At 47.0% G+C, this 18,889-nt stretch overlaps 6 protein-coding genes and 1 long non-coding RNA gene across 11 annotated transcripts; 4 read left to right on the forward strand and 3 right to left on the reverse strand.

The window, feature by feature from the left end:
* Window positions 1-120: 120 nt before the first annotated feature.
* LOC120423389 (daxx-like protein) lies at window positions 121-4,447 on the reverse strand. Of its 2 annotated transcripts, none has more exons than XM_039587173.2 (3): window positions 4,239-4,447; window positions 1,185-2,518; window positions 121-1,129 (listed from the first exon to the last, which is right to left on the reverse strand). In XM_039587173.2, exons 1-3 carry the CDS (start codon window positions 4,281-4,283, stop codon window positions 667-669), a joined length of 1,842 nt encoding a protein of 613 aa, XP_039443107.1. In that variant the 5' UTR covers window positions 4,284-4,447; the 3' UTR covers window positions 121-666. The 2 variants fall into 2 exon arrangements, with proteins under 2 accessions (XP_039443107.1, XP_039443108.1); XM_039587174.2 differs by lacking the exon at window positions 4,239-4,447 and adding an exon at window positions 2,576-2,595.
* Window positions 4,448-4,457: 10 nt separating this feature from the next.
* LOC120423391 (uncharacterized) lies at window positions 4,458-5,333 on the forward strand. 3 transcript variants are annotated; one of them, XR_005606234.2, is made up of 4 exons: window positions 4,458-4,589; window positions 4,648-4,700; window positions 4,880-5,071; window positions 5,178-5,333. It is a non-coding gene; the product is annotated as an uncharacterized LOC120423391 (long non-coding RNA). The 3 variants fall into 3 exon arrangements; XR_005606233.2 differs by having other exon boundaries at window positions 4,648-5,071; XR_005606232.2 differs by having other exon boundaries at window positions 4,570-4,700.
* Window positions 5,334-6,198: 865 nt separating this feature from the next.
* Window positions 6,199-13,337, reverse strand: LOC120423390 (kynurenine formamidase). Its single transcript, XM_039587176.2, has 3 exons — window positions 13,122-13,337; window positions 12,831-13,051; window positions 6,199-6,796 (listed from the first exon to the last, which is right to left on the reverse strand). The coding sequence occupies exons 1-3, from the start codon at window positions 13,270-13,272 to the stop codon at window positions 6,242-6,244; spliced, it is 927 nt and encodes a 308-aa protein (XP_039443110.1). The 5' UTR covers window positions 13,273-13,337; the 3' UTR covers window positions 6,199-6,241.
* On the forward strand, window positions 9,897-12,768 carry LOC120423388 (uncharacterized protein K02A2.6-like). Of its 2 annotated transcripts, none has more exons than XM_039587171.2 (2): window positions 9,897-12,500; window positions 12,562-12,768. In XM_039587171.2, exon 1 carries the CDS (start codon window positions 9,897-9,899, stop codon window positions 12,489-12,491), a length of 2,595 nt encoding a protein of 864 aa, XP_039443105.1. In that variant the 3' UTR covers window positions 12,492-12,500; window positions 12,562-12,768. The 2 variants fall into 2 exon arrangements, with proteins under 2 accessions (XP_039443105.1, XP_039443104.1); XM_039587170.2 differs by having other exon boundaries at window positions 9,897-12,494.
* Window positions 13,338-13,663: 326 nt separating the features above from the next.
* LOC120423385 (probable serine hydrolase) lies at window positions 13,664-15,223 on the forward strand. The gene has a single exon (XM_039587168.2). The coding sequence runs from the start codon at window positions 14,179-14,181 to the stop codon at window positions 15,202-15,204; it is 1,026 nt and encodes a 341-aa protein (XP_039443102.1). The 5' UTR covers window positions 13,664-14,178; the 3' UTR covers window positions 15,205-15,223.
* Window positions 15,224-15,345: 122 nt separating this feature from the next.
* On the forward strand, window positions 15,346-17,479 carry LOC120423409 (probable serine hydrolase). The gene has a single exon (XM_052707273.1). It carries the CDS (start codon window positions 16,278-16,280, stop codon window positions 17,343-17,345), a length of 1,068 nt encoding a protein of 355 aa, XP_052563233.1. The 5' UTR covers window positions 15,346-16,277; the 3' UTR covers window positions 17,346-17,479.
* On the reverse strand, window positions 17,322-18,489 carry LOC120423410 (probable serine hydrolase). The gene is made up of 2 exons (XM_052707276.1): window positions 18,416-18,489; window positions 17,322-18,360 (listed from the first exon to the last, which is right to left on the reverse strand). The coding sequence occupies exons 1-2, from the start codon at window positions 18,428-18,430 to the stop codon at window positions 17,449-17,451; spliced, it is 927 nt and encodes a 308-aa protein (XP_052563236.1). The 5' UTR covers window positions 18,431-18,489; the 3' UTR covers window positions 17,322-17,448.
* Between the last annotated feature and the right edge of the window lie 400 nt (window positions 18,490-18,889).

Raw genomic sequence — 18,889 nt, forward strand, 5'->3', positions numbered from 1 at the left:
ATGGTTCTGGATAATTGATTTCAGAAATAGTAAACTGAAATGAAAAAATAATTGTAGATAAAATGCTTCGGCAAACAACAATACTAATCGAACTGTACAAATAAAAAAGCATTTTCCACGTAAATTTTCTGCAAAATATCTTTATTTTATTATAGAGCGCGTTATATTTACAGTGGCTGCGTGTGATCAATCCTGTTTTGTTACATCAATTACAAATAATTTAGCTTGGCTGGTTCCATATTACAGAAAACGCTCGTTTAATTCTAGTTTCCAAATATACCTTACAAGTATACTTTACATTAATGACGAGGACTTGCTTTTATGTTTCGACTGATTTTCCAACTTCGATAACGATTAAAATCACCTTCAACGATTTCTCGAACGAATCGTACGAAATTCCGAAATGTTTAACTCTAACGTAGTGTGTGTGTCTATGTTTGTTTTACAACTGATTAGAGATCGAATCGCATTCATCCGAAGCCGACTAAACCAAAAAGCAATAGCGCTTTTAAACCCAAAAAAATAGTTAAGCCTAACATACATACGTGTCACACGCTTGTTACAGAATTACGGAGAAAACGAAAATGGCTTTCCGACTATTTACACCCGCCCTCCCTCTCAACAGCTACTTCCACTGGCCGCCGCGGCCAGCGTCGCGCTCAGTCGCTAAGAAGCCATCGGCACCATCAGCTCTTCGTCGTCGGAAATCTCAATGTCGTCGAACGTGTCCGGTTTGACGTTCTCCTTGATGACCATTTCGTCCTCCTCGTCATCTTCCTCGTCGTCCGACTCTTCGTAGTCTTCGGCGGGGGTGGGGCCGCTGTCCTCCTCCTTCGGTGTGGCCGGCTTTTCAACTGCGGCGTCTGGCGGTTTGACCGCTGGGGAATCGTTGTTGGTGCCGCTCGCGGCAGGAGCTTCCTGCTCCGCTTTGGGTGGTTCCGTCGCTGTGGCGGGGCTTGGAGAGGGGGGTTTGCCTTCGGAGATTTCTTCTGTGACTGTGGCGGCAACTTCGGATGATGTGACCGTGGCAGCGGGTTTACTACTGGATGGCTTGGCTTTATGGCTGGACGACGATGGTTCCCCGGCTTCCGCCTCGTCTTCGGTGTCGTTGTCCTGGACGCGAGCGAATCTAGAATGGTATTTGAATTAGAAATTGGTATTATATAGAATTTCTTCGAACTCACTTGTCGATCAGGTCTCCAATTTTGCCGTAGTGCTTCTTGTTCTCCTCCAGCTTGTCCTGCAGCTTCCGATCGACCAGGGCGGGATCCTTGTCCGGTCCCGTGTAGTAAGCGACCGTTTCGTACAGGTCCGTCTTCCGGCGCTTCTGTAGCAGCTTCCCGATCTTCACAAACGCGTCCTGGGCGATCTTGGTCATCTCGTCACGCCTCATCCGGTAGCTGTACTGGCTGTTGCAGTGCTGCAGACACTTGAGCACGTCAAAAAAATCCGGAAACGTATTCGTGCGGTTCACGAAGGTCTGGATCGTCCGGTTAAACTCCGGATAGTGCGTCCCGTCAAAGTGGATCGGCTTGCGAACGATCCGGTGGGCGTGTCTGCTCTCGCCGGTTATATCACAGATCTTTTCGTAAATCTCGAACGCCCGCTTCTTGTAACGTTCCTCCATCATGTAAGCCGAGTTGATATCCTCGTCAAAGTCCACCTCCATCTCCTCCAGCTTGGCGATCCGCTTCTTCAAGATGTACAACGCACGGTTCAACCGTCGGATCTGATTGTCCTTCTTCTCGCTTCCCGTACTCCCAGCAATATTCTCATTCGTCATCACCGAGTCCCGCGACTTCCGCCGGATGTTCAACTCCTCCACGATGCTCGACAACTTCAAGTAAACCAGCTCCGGATTGGCCAGCACGTCCGTCGTCACCATCGACAACGTCTTCTTGAAGCTCTTCGAGTTGATGTAATCCGGATGGACGCACTCGTAGTACTTGACCAGCTTCTTCTGCAGCAGCAGTTCCATTTCCGGCGATGAATCCGCCTTTCGGCAAGCATCCAACAGCTCCTGAAACTCCTTCCCAATCGGGTTCTTCTCAAAGTTGTGCTTCTTGTCCTTCTTCCCCGACCGGCTGGTCGAGTGCGAGTCGGCCGTACTGCTACTTCCGGGCGTCGCCGTCTTCCGGTCGTTCTCCTCCCCGGCCAGCGTGGCCAGCGGAGACTTCTTCTTGAGCAGTGACTGCGGTTCCGTTTGCTGCTGCTGCTGCTGCTCGTGCATTTGAACGATCTTCTGGTAGCGCTGCAAGTCCTTCTCCCACTCGTCGGAATAGCTGATCATGGCAAAGTTCTCGTTGACCGGGGTGCGGTTGTTGTTGTCCGCCGCCTCCCGGCTCAGGTTGGTCGCGATCGTGGTCGGCTTGATGCGTTTGACCTTGTTGCTCAGATCGGTGGCAGTCATCGCTGCGGGTGGGGGTGGCCGAAGCAGGCCCGTGGGAACCTTACGGGCACCTCCGTTTACCGGAGGAACCGCTGGCGGGGCCAACCGGCGACGCTTGGGTTCACCGGACTGGAATGGACAGGGAAAATTGAACATTGAAAAGTCAAATTAATTTTAACAGGTTACCATCGTTCAACAAACTTGGCGAATGACGTTTTGCAAAAGTGAAGGCGCATCAAAGCATGCTGTGTGACTTTGTTTGCTTCGTTTTCCGAGTGTCATTTCGTTTCAGTTTTTGAGTTTCAACATCAGCAATCAGTTTACTTTTATTATTTTTCTTAAATAAATATAGATACATTAAATGTGACGAAACGGTTTTCATAAACGCCACAAAACACTTTGCTAAACATTTTAACTCGACTAGGTGAAAATAGCTACGGCCATGGAAAGTATTTTAGCGCCATCAAATGATGTTGGATTTGGTTTTGGTATTGGAATCTCTAAATTGAAACAAGGTTCTCTGTCGACTTTCAAAAAACTAAAAAAAGAGCTTTACTGTATCGAAGTTAAAACAACTGTGGTGGATTCCGAGGCCATGGCATCGGTCAAGGACGGAAAATAACTATGGCTCGAAAATTCATGGAACAATGCAAATTGATGAAAAAGATTACGGTGAAGCGCGGTATGAACAAGTATGAAGGAAAATTTTGATGAATGATAAAAATGTGAATCAAGACACGAAGACTGTTTGGAAAACGAAATACAACGTGCAAGTGTTCACAACTGCCAATAGCCGCGAAACGCCAACTGTTGAACAAGGACTGCACATAGCTGAAAAACTATGTTTAGCAGACGTGGCCGGGTACAAAGACAGAACGCATTTGTGTCATATGCCGAACAGTAGTCATAATTACCGGAATCTGCAATGGAGTATTCTGTAAAAGTTCAGCGAACTTCCGGAAAGACCGACAAAAATATTCATCCCAACAAAAATCTACCGGATGTGCCAAGTGCAATACGGTAGCGAATGGCAGTGCACCATGCGGAACCGAGAAAACCAAACTTATCCGGAGGACTTTATAATATCCATCGAAAAATTGTGACAAATTGCTAATGATTCAGTCGGCAACGAGTTCCTACCGTACATTTCCCATGTAAACCGTCGAGCATTTGATTCTAGTGACAATCAGAAGGATTCTTCTTCGGTATTTGAGATTGATTTTTTCGTCAATGGGAAGACAATGCTAGATGAGTTAAGGTTTACTGTCAATTCAGAAAAAGGAAAAATAAAAGAAATAGCTTTATTTTTCACTAAAACTGTCCAAAATGGCCTTCGTTATAACTTTATAACAGCGATTTCTCAAAAAATGCCAAAATTCCCGTGTCTTTAAAGTATCTCAATGGTTCAGTTTGTACTTCAGGACTCAGGAAAACAAAGAAGCCTGCCTGCCACTAAAAGTGCATCTCCCCTCGCATACCTCCTGCACCCCCTTTTCCCTATAAAACTCAAAGGGCCACTGCTTGCACTGGATAGATTCGCGCTGATTGATATTGTTGGCTTACATAACATGGCCTGCTGCGACCCCACCGATACCGGGTGACCCACCATAACCGGGGTCACCGATTCCCGGCTCCGAATTGAATTCAATTTTCAACATCATCGAAGAGTGCCGCGCCAACCCAAACCACACAAAAACAATCCATTATTCTTAGCTGTAGCCTACTGCGGCGGCAGTGTCTGACATTTCTTCCTTCAAATTTTCACTCTCACTCTCCGAGTGAGTTTTTTAAGCGCGATCACAAGCTTGGCCCTAAGATTTTTTTTTTTCAACCGAGAACGCAGACCTACCTCCTCATCGGAAGAATCCAGCACGATTATCGACGACGGATCCATCTTGTTTGCGCGGGGCTCCGGGGTGGACACTCCAGTGACTAATACGACGCAATTGGCTGAAGGCGGCGGCGGCGATGACGACGGCGTGTAGACATTAAAATTTACTATTTTCGAAAAAGTTTGCAGATTTTTTTTTCTCCACACACCTCCAAACGTCGTCGAGCTGCTTAATGGCACGGTCTCACTAGTACTAATTCAGGTGCCGACGACGACGACAGGCCCAAAGTGGTTACGTGAGACAAACACCACTCTCTTTTTGGCGCTGAATTCCACATTGCACGAACATCGGGCAGCAGCAGCTTGCAAGTGTGTTTGCTGATGGCAATAAAAATGTTCTGTAATAACACACTTCAATCCACGACAGAACTTCGCTGCGGCCGGACTGCTTGGACGGCAGTGCTGTCAGATTTGGTTGTTGTGAGTTTTGCTTCGAGTAGCTGGAGTTGAGTTGTCACATTGATCATAGCAAGCTGAAAAATGCTGCATTGTGGCAATTTAGTATAAAACGTCACTTTTCAGTGATGAATAGTTAAATTTTATCGCAACTATCTTGCAAAAGTCATCTACGAAATCATTAATTCATTTTTATTTTGCAGATAATCACGTGATTTAGACAAAAGGGCACAATTCCTCACAACCGGCAGCACTGAAGCGCGATGCTTGAGCCAAATTTGTGTGAGTAGGTTTATGCTGAATTTAGATCCCAGTGTCACTCATTTCTCCTACATTATGCTGAATAACGCACACACACATAAACATATCTAAGAACAGTGCCGAATTAGGAAGAGGTAATTGCATTTTTGATTACCAATTTGAAATGATGATTAACATATTCAACTTCGAGAATCTTTATTTAATCCTATAATTTTTCGTTATTTTATTTATTTTTTTCAGCATCAACCCCGCCAAAATGCAACTTTTGTTTGTAAACAAAACCTTTTGACCTCTCTCTCACTGCGAGAGTGTATCAAAACAACACGCAGAATGAGTGCCACCGGCAGCAGCGAGCAACACTCATTCTATCAGTTTTGGCGCGCCGAACAGCTAAAAGCGAGTGAGCGAAGATGAGAAATGTAAAACCTAGGGTGAAATAAAACAGACGATTACTTTCTGCACTTCATGATATATTTTGGGTTGAAGGAGTCGGCGGTGGTGGTCATCCTGCAGGAATTAATGTTTTTATTTCTATTTCTTTTTCACTATACAGGACTAAACCGGTACGTGGATTCGGATGTCGGTTACAAAACATCGGATCCACTAATGAGATCGAGAATTATTGAACTTAAAAAATGACACATCATCGTCAACCAAGACACGAAGACTATTTGGCGAACTATGACGTGCAAGCGTTCACAACTGCCAAAAGCCGCAAAACGCCAACTGTTGAACAAGGACTGAACATTGATGAGAAACTATGTTTAGCAGACGTGGCCATGGGTACAAAGACAGAATGCATTTGTGTCATATGCTTTCACAAGGAGCAGGCCACGATAGAGATGGAGGACAAGCGATACGCCGAACACCACAGCGTAATCATAATCACCGGAATCTGAACTGGAGTATTCTGTAAAAGTTCAGTGAACTTCCGGAAAGACCGACAAATATTAATCCCAACAAAAATCTACCGCGGATGCGCCAGCGAATAGTAATGTACGATCATCGCGTTCGTCAATGAGGAACCGGGAAACAAAACATCCGGAGGACTTCATGATATCCATGGAAGAATTGTGGCAAGTTTCTAATGATTCAATCGGCAACGAGTTCCAAGATTTCTTCTATAAACCGTCGAGCATTTGATTCTAGTGACATCACTGCCTATGTGCATAGGTTTGGCATGACGTCCGTATTAGAGAAGGATTCTTCTTCGGTATTTGAAATTGATTTCTTCGTCAATGGGAAGACAAAGCTGGATGAGTTAAGGTTTACTGTCAATTCAGAAAAAGTAAATGGAATTAACTTTATTGTTCACTAAAACTGTCCAAAATGGCCTTCGTTATTAAATAGTCCTTCTCCGCAAGTTTCTCCACTATATCAAAGTGGTCCAGTTCGGGCAGCACGTGCAAGCTACCCTGCACCCCGAACCGCTCCAGGTGCTCGTGCATATCTTTGGCCATCTGCTTGAACACGGTGCTATCGTTCTCCGCAACGGACACGTGCACCTGCACCGAAAGTCCCCTCATGTGACCATAGTCCATCTCCAGCGGTGACAAACCGCGCACGTTGGCGTCGTTCAGACCGAGCAGATTCTTCGCGTTGACCGATTGGGTGTGCCGCAGTTCGTCCAGCTTGAACACTCCCGAAATGAGGTACACGTGCTTGACCAGCCGGATTTCGTCCCCAACGGTGGCCACAAACTGCCGATCGAGCATGGCCGCTATGAGGTGCGCCCCGGCGGAGTGACCCGCGATCGAGACGTGCCGAACCCGGTTTTCCTCGGCGTAGTTCAGGATGTACTCGCCGGCGCACTTAATTTGGCTGACCAGCTCCGCAAGGGTCACCTTGGGACACAGCTCGTAATTGTAGAGTCGAGAATCAGCCACTTTACCCTAGGTCGAGAGTGAGTTGGCGAGCGAGAGCGGGAGATTGACGAGAGAGGGAGAGGGAAGCGGGCTTGACGAGAGAACGGTAAAAGTGCTAGAGTTAGTTGCTCACGATCAATTGTAGAGAACGGTTGAATAAAATTAGTTGGTGCGTGCGAGTCAAAAGTGATTTGTTTTAAATTCTACAAGTGGTCCGAAAGTGAGCAGTTTTATTCCCCCCCGGCGGATTCTACATTTGGCGCAGCCGGTAAGTAATTTAAAAGAACCTGAGAGTGGAGGCCATTTGAGGAAGAGCCTGAGACTGGAGGCCTCAGGGAACGTGCACCAGGTTGAAGGTCGCCTGCTGCTTTGGGAAGGTGTTTTGCCGGGGACAGTTTCTTTTGTTTTTTGTTATAATGAGGCCTAAAAAAAAAAAAAAAAACGGCTTTTTTATCGATGAAATCATTGGTTTAGCAAAATAATTTATAGTCAAAATGGCGGCTGTGAAGCGCGTTTTTTTTTCCTTCTTGTATTGGTGAGGTGAAAGAACAAAGTCTTTAGGCTACCACTCATACTAGTGCGTATCAAGTTGAAGACTGGGACGTGCGAAAACGCACACTAAAGTGACCTTGCTGAAGACTATCGCACAAACACAGTTAAATACAGTGAAAATACAAACAAAGTGACCTGGTTGAGGGCCGCGGCACACAAAAACAGTGGCGTTCCCAGTTGAGGACTGGGGCGCGGAAAAAAAATAGAAAAAGTGACCCGGTTGAGGGCCGCGGCACACAAAAACAGTGGCGTTCCCAGTTGAGGACTGGGGCGCGGAAAAAAAATAGAAAAAGTGACCCGGTTGAGGGCCGCGGCACAAAAAAAAACAGTGGCGTTCCCAGTTGAGGACTGGGGCGCAGAAAAAATAGAAAAAGTGACCCGGTTGAGGGCCGCGGCACACAAAAACAGTGGCGTTCCCAGTTGAGGACTGGGACGCGGAAACAAAAAAATAGAAAAAGTGACCCGGTTGAGGGCCGCGGCACACAAAAACAGTGGCGTTCCCAGTTGAGGGCTGGGACGCGAAAAAAAAAAAAAAAAAAGTGACCCGGTTGAGGGCCGTGGCACGCGCACATAGTGATGTTCCCAGTTGAGGACTGGGACGTGAAAATGAAATCAAGTGACCCGCACACAGCGGCGTTCCCAGTTGAGGGCTGGGGCGCAGGAAAATCAGACCAAGTAATCCGGTTGAGGGCCGTGACACACGCAATGATGGTCTTAGCTGATAACTGAAACATGAAAATGAAACTGTTTTGTTTACAATTGTGGGTTAGAAACGGAAAGCTTAATGATGTGATGTTTGGAGCAATATAAGCAAAAAAAAAACGATTGAATTTGTTATTTTTTTGCAGATGGATTCCGACAAGCAGTGGCCGTTGGAATCGTTCAACGACTCGGTCGACGTGTCCGACCTGCGTCGTGAATGGGAGGAATGGTTTAGGGCATTCGAACTTGTCCTGGAGACGAAGAATGTTTACGCTCAACATGATAAGCTGGTGTTGCTGCTATCTCGCGGTGGTCGCGGGCTACAGCGAATCTACTACAACTTAAGACCGGTGCCAGATGAAATCCACCCGGCGCCTGCCGTGATACCCTTTGCGCCGAAGGAGACACCGGAATACGACAACGCGATCAAGCGCTTGAATGCTTTCTTCGTCGGTAAACGCAACGAGAGAGTCGAACTGGAGGAGTTCCGCTCGTTGAAACAACGAACTGGCGAATCGTTCAAGCAATTTGTGCTGAGACTACGAGCGCAAGCAGCCCGCTGTGAATTTTACGACCGTGAAGAGAAGGAGATTCTGCATCAAGTAACGATGGGTGCAAGTGATGAACGCGTTCGGGACAAGGGTCTTGAAAATGTCATGAACCTGGATGAGCTCTCTAACTATGCTTTGAACAGAGAACTGATGCTCAAACAAAAAGCTAAGTCTCACCCGTTCGGGTCGGAGCCGTCGACCAGTCTGGCTTACGTGAAGCAGGAATCAAGTGTGGGAGGACGTGCCGGATCGTACGGTGGCGCAGGGCGACGTGATGAGCCATACCGAGGTCCTGGGGGACGTAATGAGCTGTATCGCGCTGCTGGAGGACGTAATGAGCCGTACCGTGGTGCTGGAGGACGTAATGTTCCGTATCGTGGTGCTGAAGGTCGTGTTGAGCCGTTCCGGGGAAAGGACAAGCAGGTTCGCAACGAGTGCGGCCGTTGTGGTTCGTGGAGTCACAGCAGTGATTCTCGTGAGTGTTATGCACGTAGTGCGCAGTGCAACAAGTGTGGCTTTATTGGTCACTATGAACGGATGTGTAAGACGGCCCAACAGTCGCTACGAGAAGGCCGCGGAAGTGGTTCAACCAAATCCTATTCATGGAAACGCTCGGCTGAAGCGAATGCTGTGCGAGAGGAGGACGATTCCAAGCAGGAACAGTTCCGTCACGGCAACTCGGACAGCCAGAAGCAGGTATGATAAACCGTATTTGATTGTTAAGAGGGCTCGTAGAATCGGGGGGGTTGATGGATTAAATACGAATCCCTAATAAACGAAAAATATATTTAAAAAAAAACAAATTTTGTTATTTACAACAGGTTGACTCGAGTGCCAGTGGTTCGATCATTTGCAAAGTCGATCAGACCCCAGTTCTTTTCTTGATCGACTCGGGAGCGGCAATTAACACTGTCACTGAAGATAGCTGGCATGAGCTTGTCAGAGAAAGTGCTGCTATTTACAAGAAGCGATACCAGTGTGACCGCCGTGTAACCGCTTACGCCAGTAATGATCCCCTTGAAGTTTTGCTTATTTTTGAAGCCTGGATCTCGATTAATGACACGAAACCAAAGGCCTACGCAGAGTTCTTCGTGGTTAAGGGTGGCAAAAAGTCGTTGCTCAGCAAGAGAACTGCGGAGGAATTGAAAGTCTTGAAAGTTGGGCTAGAGGTTTGCGGTGTTGATTTGCGCTGTCCGGCATTCCCAAAGTTCCCGAACGTTCAGATAAAGTTATCGATCGACCACAGTGTTCCGCCACGCAAGCTTGCGTACTTGAGGATTCCCATCGCCATGGAGGAGAAAGTTGATATGAAGATCAAGCAAATGCTGGAGAGCGATATAATTGAGCCGGCGGTCGGTCCACCGGAGTGGATTTCACCCATGGTGGTGGTTCCCAAGGGGAATGACGATATACGTCTGTGTATCAACATGAAGTATCCGAATGAAGCAATCCAACGAGAACACTACCCGTTACCGATGATTGACACGCTGCTTAACAAGCTTCGAGGATCGACGTGGTTCTCGAAACTGGACATCACATCAGCCTTCCACCATGTTGAACTGCACCCTGACTCTCGTGGAATCACCACTTTCATGACGAGCATGGGTTTGATGCGGTTCAAAAGGCTCACCTTTGGGATTAATGCTGCGCCCGAAATGTTTCAGCGTATCATGTGTGGAATGCTTGCGGGAATAGAAGGAGTTATCGTGTACATCGATGATATTGTCGTTTTTGGCGTGACCAAGGAGGAGCACGATGGAAGGTTGGAGGAAGTGATGGCGGTTCTCCGCGAAAACAACGCAACTCTCAACAAGCAGAAGTGCCTTATCGGTGTCAGGCAGTTGGATATTCTCGGCTACAACGTTAGCGCTGCTGGAATCAGCCCGTCCGAAGAGAAGATCGCATCCATCAGGAACTTCAGGGAGCCCGAATCTAAAGAGGAAGTTCGAAGTTTTCTAGGCTTGGTCAACTTCGTTGGGCAGTTTATTCCGCACCTATCAACCAGATCGGAGCCGTTGCGACAATTTGTGCGAGGAGATACTGACGTGTTTGGAGATAGCCAGCGAAAAGCTTTCGATGATCTTCGGAACGAGCTTTCTAGTACTGTTCGCCGATTGGGATTCTTTGATCCGAAGGATGACATCGAACTGTACGTTGATGCCTCTCCGGTGGGACTAGGGGCCGTGCTCACTCAAAGGAATCAGGATAACACTCCGCGAATTGTAAGTTTCGCGTCAAAAGGCTTGACGAAGGCAGAGAGAGTTTATCCGCAGACCCAACGTGAAGCCCTGGCGGTCGTTTGGGCTGTGGAGAAATTCTACTCGTACTTGTTTGGCACGTTCTTCACCATCTATACGGACCACAAAACCCTGGAATACATATATGGAGGCAAACATCGAGACGGCAAGCGAGCCTGCACAAGAGCAGAGGGCTGGGCGCTTCGCTTGCAACCGTACAGATTTCGCATGGATCACATTCCAGGGTCAAGCAACATTTCGGACATCCTGTCACGCTTGTGCCCGCCTTCAGATGAACCTTTTGATGAGGAATCGGAGCACTATCTGTGCGCTGTTAGCGATGAAATTACGGCAATCACATTAAGTGACATCCGGGATGCTACGACCAAGGACGAAACGCTGCTTGCGGTCATGGAAGCGATAAAAAGCCAAAATTGGCCTTCCATGCTCTTTCAATATCAAGCTTTCTCAAAGGAACTCGGCATACTGGATGGCATCGTTGTTCGAGACGATCGAATCGTGCTACCAGCGAGCCTCAGGCCGAAGGCTCTGGATATTGCTCATCGAGGCCATCCAGGCATAGTGAGCATGCGGCGCCGGCTCCGCGAGAACGTATGGTGGCCGTACATGGACCGTGATATTGGAGATCGTATTGAAGAATGTGCTGGATGTGCCGCTGTGAGTGTTCAAGGACCACCAGAGCCCATGTGTCGGAAGGAAATGCCCGATCGCGCGTGGCAGGACATTGCCATCGATTTCTTCAGTGCAAAGGATTGCTGTACTTTCCTGGTGATTGTTGATTACTACAGCCGCTTTCTGAAGGTGATAGAAATGAACGGAACAACTGCTGGGAAAACCATCGAGGCGCTCCAAACTGTTTTTGATGAACAATCCTACCCGGAAACCATACGGTGCGATAACGGCCCGCCCTTTTCGAGCGAGGAATTCGCACAGTATTGCTTACGTAAGAACATCCGACTGGTCCGTACGATCCCTTACTGGCCACAAATGAATGGATTAGTTGAACGCTTGAATCAGGGCATTCTGCGCTCCATGCGGATTGCAAGAGCAACCAGTATCAGCTGGCGTACTGCAGTAAAGGATTACGTCCATATGTACAACACCACTCCTCACACTATGACGGGAAAGGCGCCGTTGGAATTGCTAACGGGAAGACCAGTTAAAGACCTGCTACCATCGCTGCGAACTGAGCCTTATTGGAACCGGGATGAGAATGTCCGTGATGATGACGCCATCAAGAAGATGAAAGGAAAGCTTTACGCTGATAACCGTAGACATGCAAAGACGTCCGAGATAGCCGAAGGGGATACAGTATTGCTGCGGAATTACGAAAAGGGGAAGCTGGAGCCAAACTTTAATCTCGAAAAGTTCAAGGTTGTTTCGAGAAATGGCACTGATACCATCGTGGTCAACGGAGATGGCGTAACTTACCGCCGTCCGGTGGCACACCTGAAGAAGTGGGTCGAGCCGACGCAAACAGGAAGAATGCAGGCCGAGGAAAATCCACCAGAGAGCGCTGCAACCGAGAAATCTAGATTGCCAAGCCGGGAACATACTCCAACGATCGATGATTCGGGTTCTAGTCGACCCAAGAGGGCTAGGAAGCTGCCAGCGCGGTTCAGCTAATTGGTAGAAGTATCTTATCATTTTTATTTGTAAGCAATATATCATTAAAACTCTTTTCTTTTATTTCCAGAGCACACAAGGGATGTAGAGTCGAGAATCAGCCACTTTACCCTAGGTCGAGAGTGAGTTGGCGAGCGAGAGCGGGAGATTGACGAGAGAGGGAGAGGGAAGCGGGCTTGACGAGAGAACGGTAAAAGTGCTAGAGTTAGTTGCTCACGATCAATTGTAGAGAACGGTTGAATAAAATTAGTTGGTGCGTGCGAGTCAAAAGTGATTTGTTTTAAATTCTACAAGTGGTCCGAAAGTGAGCAGTTTTATTCCCCCCCGGCGGATTCTACAGTAATCTAGAATAATCACCCGGAATCCTCGCTCGACCAGCGGCTTCGCGCAGTACGCGGACTCCTTTTTGGACAGCATTTGCCAGTAACCACCGTGGATGTACACAAACAGGGGAGCATCGTCCGGCAGGTTATCCCCGTAGATATCGAATTTCTCACTGTCCTCGCTGCCGTACTCCACGTCCAAATCACACTTGAGCTCCTTTCGATTTCTGTTACTCACTGAAAAATTACAAAAAAAAACGAGGATCATCAACTCAATCGATCCCGATCCAATCGCTCACAAACCAACCTTCCGTGACGAACTTCACGTGGTGATCAATCACTTCGCCGGCCGTGCGGAACCGTTTAGTCCACTCACTCGGCGAGTACTCCTTCTCCCAGCGCTCGACCAGTTCCGCACTGGGCGCGGACACGCTCCCTGCAGCAGCAGCCTCCATCATAGCTGCACCGTTACCGACTGACAATTATTTGTGTGTTATTTCAAGTGAACGTGGTGCCCGGTCAAATAAACCATCTCTAAAACATGAACCTTATCAACGGCGGCCCATTGATGTGGTGTGCTGCTAGTATGGTCGGAGGAGTGATTGTCGTCACTTGTTTGGTAGGTATCGATGAGTTAAACGATTGTGCGGCAAACTACCCTATTTAGCTGATTAGTATGTACAGTAGGCTGGTTCATATTTTAACCAGTCCTTTTTTACTGCCTCAATTTGTATTTGCGCAGCTGAAGGGAATGACTTCTGCAAGTTGCCTTCAGTAACTATGGAAACTCAATGGCTACTTTGTTAAGAAATGTCACAAAGTCATCGTAGCTCAGTGGTAGCGAGCTCCACTTGGATTTTAGCTCAAAACTTGAATCAATCTACGTTTACACACAACGCACGCTATAAAAGTTCGAGCATCAACGCACATACCTTATTGTTACGGGCCGAAGCCTTACACATATAGATTATCGGGTGACGATCCTCTTCGTGTGTGTCTTTTAACAAAAGTTTGTCTGTTTTCATTCTCCTCGTTTTTTTGTCAATCGGGAAGGTCAGATTTCGGGCAGCCGCTGCTTGCTTTTGAAACACGAGGGGGTCATCATTAATGATTCATACATGGAAGATTCCTGATTGCTTCTGTTCTATAGGTCATCACTGGCTTAAAATGAACGTCCCGATTATGGATTCTTGTTACTTGGTATATTGATTTGTGATGTCGTGGCACACGCAACACATTAGATACGAAATTTATGCATTTGAGCACTCGCTACACTGCAAATACTCCACAAGCTAACAATTACGATCAAGTGTGATCAAGTCGTTATCCGTTCAAGTCAGCTTTTCGCGCCCATCTTTTACCAAATGATGTTACGCGTGATATCTGTACTTCGAAAGTCGATCAATTCCATAACCCCGTTCCAGCAGAGGTCATTTAGCATTCAAAACGAAGAGGAAGTTCGCATCCCTGTACCTTGCGGAACGATCGCGGCCAAATGGTGGGGACCGAAGGACGTTCGACCGATTGTGTCCGTCCACGGCTGGCAGGACAACTCCGGATCGTTCGATCGACTGATCCCGTTGCTACCCGATCACATGAGCTTCCTCGCGATCGACCTCCCGGGTCATGGACTGTCATCACGGTATCCGGCCGGAACCGCTTATCACACGCTGGATTATGTGACCCTACTGGAAAGTATTCGTCAACGGTTCAATTGGGATCAAATGTCACTGCTGGGTCACTCACGGGGAGCGGTCATCAACTATGCGTACTCGGCAATTTTCCCAAACAACGTCAATCTCAATGTGGCCTTGGATCCTATCAAACCGTATTTAGCCTACCCGACGAAAGTGGCGCTGACATTATCCAGAAGGATTCCAAAGTTGCTAGAGGCTGATTCATACAATACCCAGGGTACGGAACCTCCAAGCTATACCTACGAAGAATTGATCGAGCATCTTTACATCGGAACGGGCAAATCGGTCTCGAAAGAAGCCGCTCCATATCTGCTGAAACGAAACATGGCGGAATCTAAGTTACACCCGGGAAAGTTCTACTTTACCCGAGACAACCGCCTCAAGCACCCCTTCCAAGCTGGATTGGGTTGGAGTCCGGAGGTGTGTCTAGAACTGGCCAAGCGACTGACGATGCCCCATTTTTGCTTCAAGATAAACCGCTCGGATGGCTGGTTGTACCACGGAGAAGAATTTTATCGAACATATTTCGAGCTCGTCGCAGGAGGCAATCCGAACTTTGAGGGACGATTTGTGGACGGAACCCATCACGTGCACCTTTGCGAGCCGGAAAAGGTGGCACCGCTGATTGGACGGTTTCTGGAAAAGTACTGGAAGAAGCTGCCGACAAGTATGATCTGGAAAGAGAGTTCTTAAATTATATATAAAACCCCTGGTGTCGATTTCAGGAAAATTTGGGGTAAACCTGAAATTGGGTACTAAAGCCCTATGTCAATTTTTATGTACAACGGTAAAAAACTCGATTAAAAACCATTTCTGATCACTTTTTTCATTTTAATGCAACAATTTTTTTTACAAGACAACATTTTTTCGATGGATCAACTATGGTCCCCTTGGAACGAGCTGTCAAGTAGGAGCTTTTCTGAAAATGAAGCTTAGATTGCTGATATTATTGTTTACAGCGATAAAGCTTATTTTTCTGAGTACAATGACCCTTTGTACGAGCACAAAGAGTTTAAAATGGATTTTTAAATCAATTTTGAAAAATTAACCTCGCGGTCCTTCTTGACAGAAAAGCTCCTACTTGACAGCTCGTTCCAAGGGGACCATAGTTGATCCATCGGAAAAATGTTGTCTTGTCAAAAAAAAAATTTGCATTAAAATGAAAAAAAGTGATCAGAAATGGTTTTTAATCGAGTTTTTTACCGTTGTACATAAAAATTGACATAGGGCTTTAGTACCCAATTGTTAGGGTATTTTATTGAACTGGAGTTGCCAGGATAATTTAATGGCATTCAAAAATAACCATACACAATAAAACGTCTGCATGAAAAGATCAACATTATTTCGTTCACTAAAACCTCTAGACTGCACTGACTAAATAAAAAAAATACAATCGTTTCAATTTCACAGCATGTAAAAAACAAAACTATCAAATGTATTCGATATAAAAGAGCAAGTGTTGTGAACCAGTGCAAACTACATTCGCAAGGTAGTCAACCCCCGGCAAGATTAAAATACATACACACTAACAGTAGAGAAGCACGTGTACATCGGGTGCAAAAAATATGAAAGCCAAAGACTGCTGTTAGGCTAAGCAATGTTAATTACTGTCTAGTTAGCGCCAAGAACAGCTTGATCGTACTGAGCTAATCGATTTAGAATTTGCTGCACCAGGTACTTCCACCTTAGATGCTGCGTATTCCGATCAATTGTGATCAAGCCTTTATCCGGTCAAGTTGACTATTCGCGCGCACTTGGTCGTAACTATGTTACGCGCGATATCGGTTCTTCATAAGTCGTTAAATCCTGTTACTCCGTTGAAGCAAAGAACTTTTAGCGTTCAAAACATGATCAAATCACCTCAAACTGTGGAAGTTCGCATCCCTGTGCCCTGTGGAACGATCGCGGCCAAATGGTGGGGACCAAAGGACGTTCGACCGATTGTGTCCGTCCACGGCTGGCAAGATAATTCCGGAACCTTCGATCGACTGATCCCGTTGCTACCCGATCACATGAGCTTCCTCGCGATCGATCTCCCTGGACATGGACTGTCATCAAGATATCCGGCCGGAATCGCTTATCACACGGTGGATAATGTGCACTTGTTGGAAAGTATTCGACAACGGTACAATTGGGATCAGATATCGCTGCTGGGCCATTCTCGAGGAGCGGTCATCAACTATGCATACTCGGCATTCTTCCCGGATAAGGTCAACCTGAATGTGGCTATTGATCCTATAAAACCCTTCATTGGTCAACCGGCGGAAGTGGCGACAAGGATGGCTATGCGGATCCCGAAATTTTTGAAAGCTGATGCCTACAATGCCCAGAGTACGGAACCTCCAAGCCATACCTATGAGGCATTAATCGATCATCTTCACATCGGAACGGGCAAATCGGTCTCCAAAGAAGCCGCTCCATATCTGCTTAAACGAAACATGGCAGAATCGAAACTACATCCGGGAAAGTACTACTTCACGCGAGACAACCGCCTTAAGCACCTCTTCCAAGTCGGTCTGGGATGGAGTCCGGAAGTTTGTCTCGAACTGGCCAAGCGCCTCACGATGCCGCATTTGTGCTTCAAGATGAACCGCTCGGACGATTGGATTTACTATGGAGAAGAATTTTACCGGGAATATTTCAAAGTAGTCGGAAGTCGTAATGCAGACTTTGAGGGACACTTTCTGGACGGATCACATCATGTGCACCTCAGCGAACCGGAAAAGGTGGCACCGATGATTGGACGGTTTTTGGACAAGCACTGGAAGAAGCTGCCGACTAGCGAGATCGTAGGAGAGAATTCTAAGGAAATTGTAATACCAGCTTTTATATAAAAAAGTTTGTTTTGATGAGTTTTTTTTAATACTTTTTGAATAAAATAAAGCTCTAACGTAAGATATATTTTTTTGATATCAATTAACAACACTATGCAAACCCCTATAACTTACCCACCACTATTTCATCAAATCGCTTACAATCGATCAGAAACTTTCCAATGACACTGGCCACACTCTCCGCCTCAATCAGATGCACGTAATGATTCCCTTCGATTGCCACTAACCGGGTCAGTGGATTATTCCTGCCCATCTCGTGCAAAAGTCGTTTGAACTCCTCCTCGTCACCATAATAGAATGATTCCGTCGCTTTGATCACCAAAACTGGACACTTGAGCGCCCGGGCCGTTTCCAAATTCGTTTCCCGAGACCACCCGGAGATGTCCAGGTACTTGGTGCGGCTGTCGAAGGTGTAGTGGAAGGTTCCCGGAAGGACGCTACTTTCGCGAATGTTCCCTTCCAGGAGATGATGACAGAGTTCCTTTGGAATCGTAGTTCCAGCAGAGTAACGCACCCTACTCAGCATCTTGTCGTAGGTAAATCCGGCCGGTTTCTTCCCCTTGGTATCGTCGTACTCGATCGAACGTTCAAGATGAAACGCCAATTGTTTGTAGAACTCACCCGGGTAAGACGGTTGAAGCGCATCCAGTGCTACAAACAGATCGACCTTATCCGGGTACAGTCCGAGGAAGATGTAGCACATCATGGCTCCTAGAGAGTGACCTACTAGAGATACCTGGGACCATCCGTAGATCTTCATGATCCGACGAATGCAGATCGTCGCATCGGTCAGATGGTAAACGGTGCCGCTGGGCATCCACGAGGACAGTCCGTGACCTGGAAGATCAATCGCCAGGTAGCTTCCAGCAGTCGGGAGCAACGGAATCAACCGATCGTACGATCCACTGTTATCATTATAGCCATGTATGAACAGAATCGGCCGAACGTTCGTAGGACCGTACCACTTGCCGCGAATCACCCCAAACGGAACCGGAATTTGCACCTCCCGAAAGGTCTGAAACGAACAACTGTTTAAAAAACTTTCCAGCGCTTCCAATACCGATTCCTACGTATACTTGGGCCATTTCGGACGATCCTCTCAACTGCTCGACGAGCTATGAAATGCAGATTAGCGTTGGTGACAGATTCTTAGTTGACTCATGTGACGCGATGGGGTTATCGAGCCCAAATCTACCTGCGCCGATGACATTGTCGTGCGAGCATGACTATATTATAACGATGTAAGTACGCGCAATTACATATCGTCATCGAGGTTGTCTCGTCGTTTTTTGCGCGCGCGCACCTAATCTTGCTGGGCTTGATCGTGTGACGCAGCGCAAGGTTTAGGCATGTTCTTGAAAGTGGGAAGTGATTTCTTTGCTTATTAAATTAAGGCACGAAGGTGGAAAGATTTGGTAAAAGCATGTTTGAATGTATACTTAACGATGATTCCGAGCATCCGAGCTACGATGCTACGGGGAGGGCTTTATTAATTTAAACCCGTCGTTGAGCCATCCTAGTTACGATTTATAGCACCCAGGGTG

Source organism: Culex pipiens, chromosome 2 (genome assembly GCF_016801865.2).
Source record: "Culex pipiens pallens isolate TS chromosome 2, TS_CPP_V2, whole genome shotgun sequence".
Classification (NCBI taxonomy): domain Eukaryota; kingdom Metazoa; phylum Arthropoda; class Insecta; order Diptera; family Culicidae; genus Culex; species Culex pipiens.

Excerpts from the sequence above, each read along its gene's own strand:
- LOC120423390 (XM_039587176.2), bottom strand. The coding sequence starts at position 13,272 with ATGATGGAGGCTGCTGCTGCAGGGAGCGTGTCCGCGCCCAGTGCGGAA. Across the intron at positions 13,052-13,121 it reads CGTGAAGTTCGTCACGGAAG|TGAGTAACAGAAATCGAAAG; the intron begins GTTGGTTTGTGA and ends GTAATTTTTCAG. Across the intron at positions 6,797-12,830 it reads GGGTGATTATTCTAGATTAC|GAGCTGTGTCCCAAGGTGAC; the intron begins TGTAGAATCCGC and ends CTCTACAATTAC.
- LOC120423385 (XM_039587168.2), top strand. The coding sequence starts at position 14,179 with ATGATGTTACGCGTGATATCTGTACTTCGAAAGTCGATCAATTCCATA.
- LOC120423388 (XM_039587171.2), top strand. The coding sequence starts at position 9,897 with ATGGAGGAGAAAGTTGATATGAAGATCAAGCAAATGCTGGAGAGCGAT.
- LOC120423389 (XM_039587173.2), bottom strand. The coding sequence starts at position 4,283 with ATGGATCCGTCGTCGATAATCGTGCTGGATTCTTCCGATGAGGAG. Across the intron at positions 2,519-4,238 it reads TGGATTCTTCCGATGAGGAG|TCCGGTGAACCCAAGCGTCG; the intron begins GTAGGTCTGCGT and ends TGTCCATTCCAG. Across the intron at positions 1,130-1,184 it reads ATTGGAGACCTGATCGACAA|ATTCGCTCGCGTCCAGGACA; the intron begins GTGAGTTCGAAG and ends ATACCATTCTAG.
- LOC120423409 (XM_052707273.1), top strand. The coding sequence starts at position 16,278 with ATGTTACGCGCGATATCGGTTCTTCATAAGTCGTTAAATCCTGTTACT.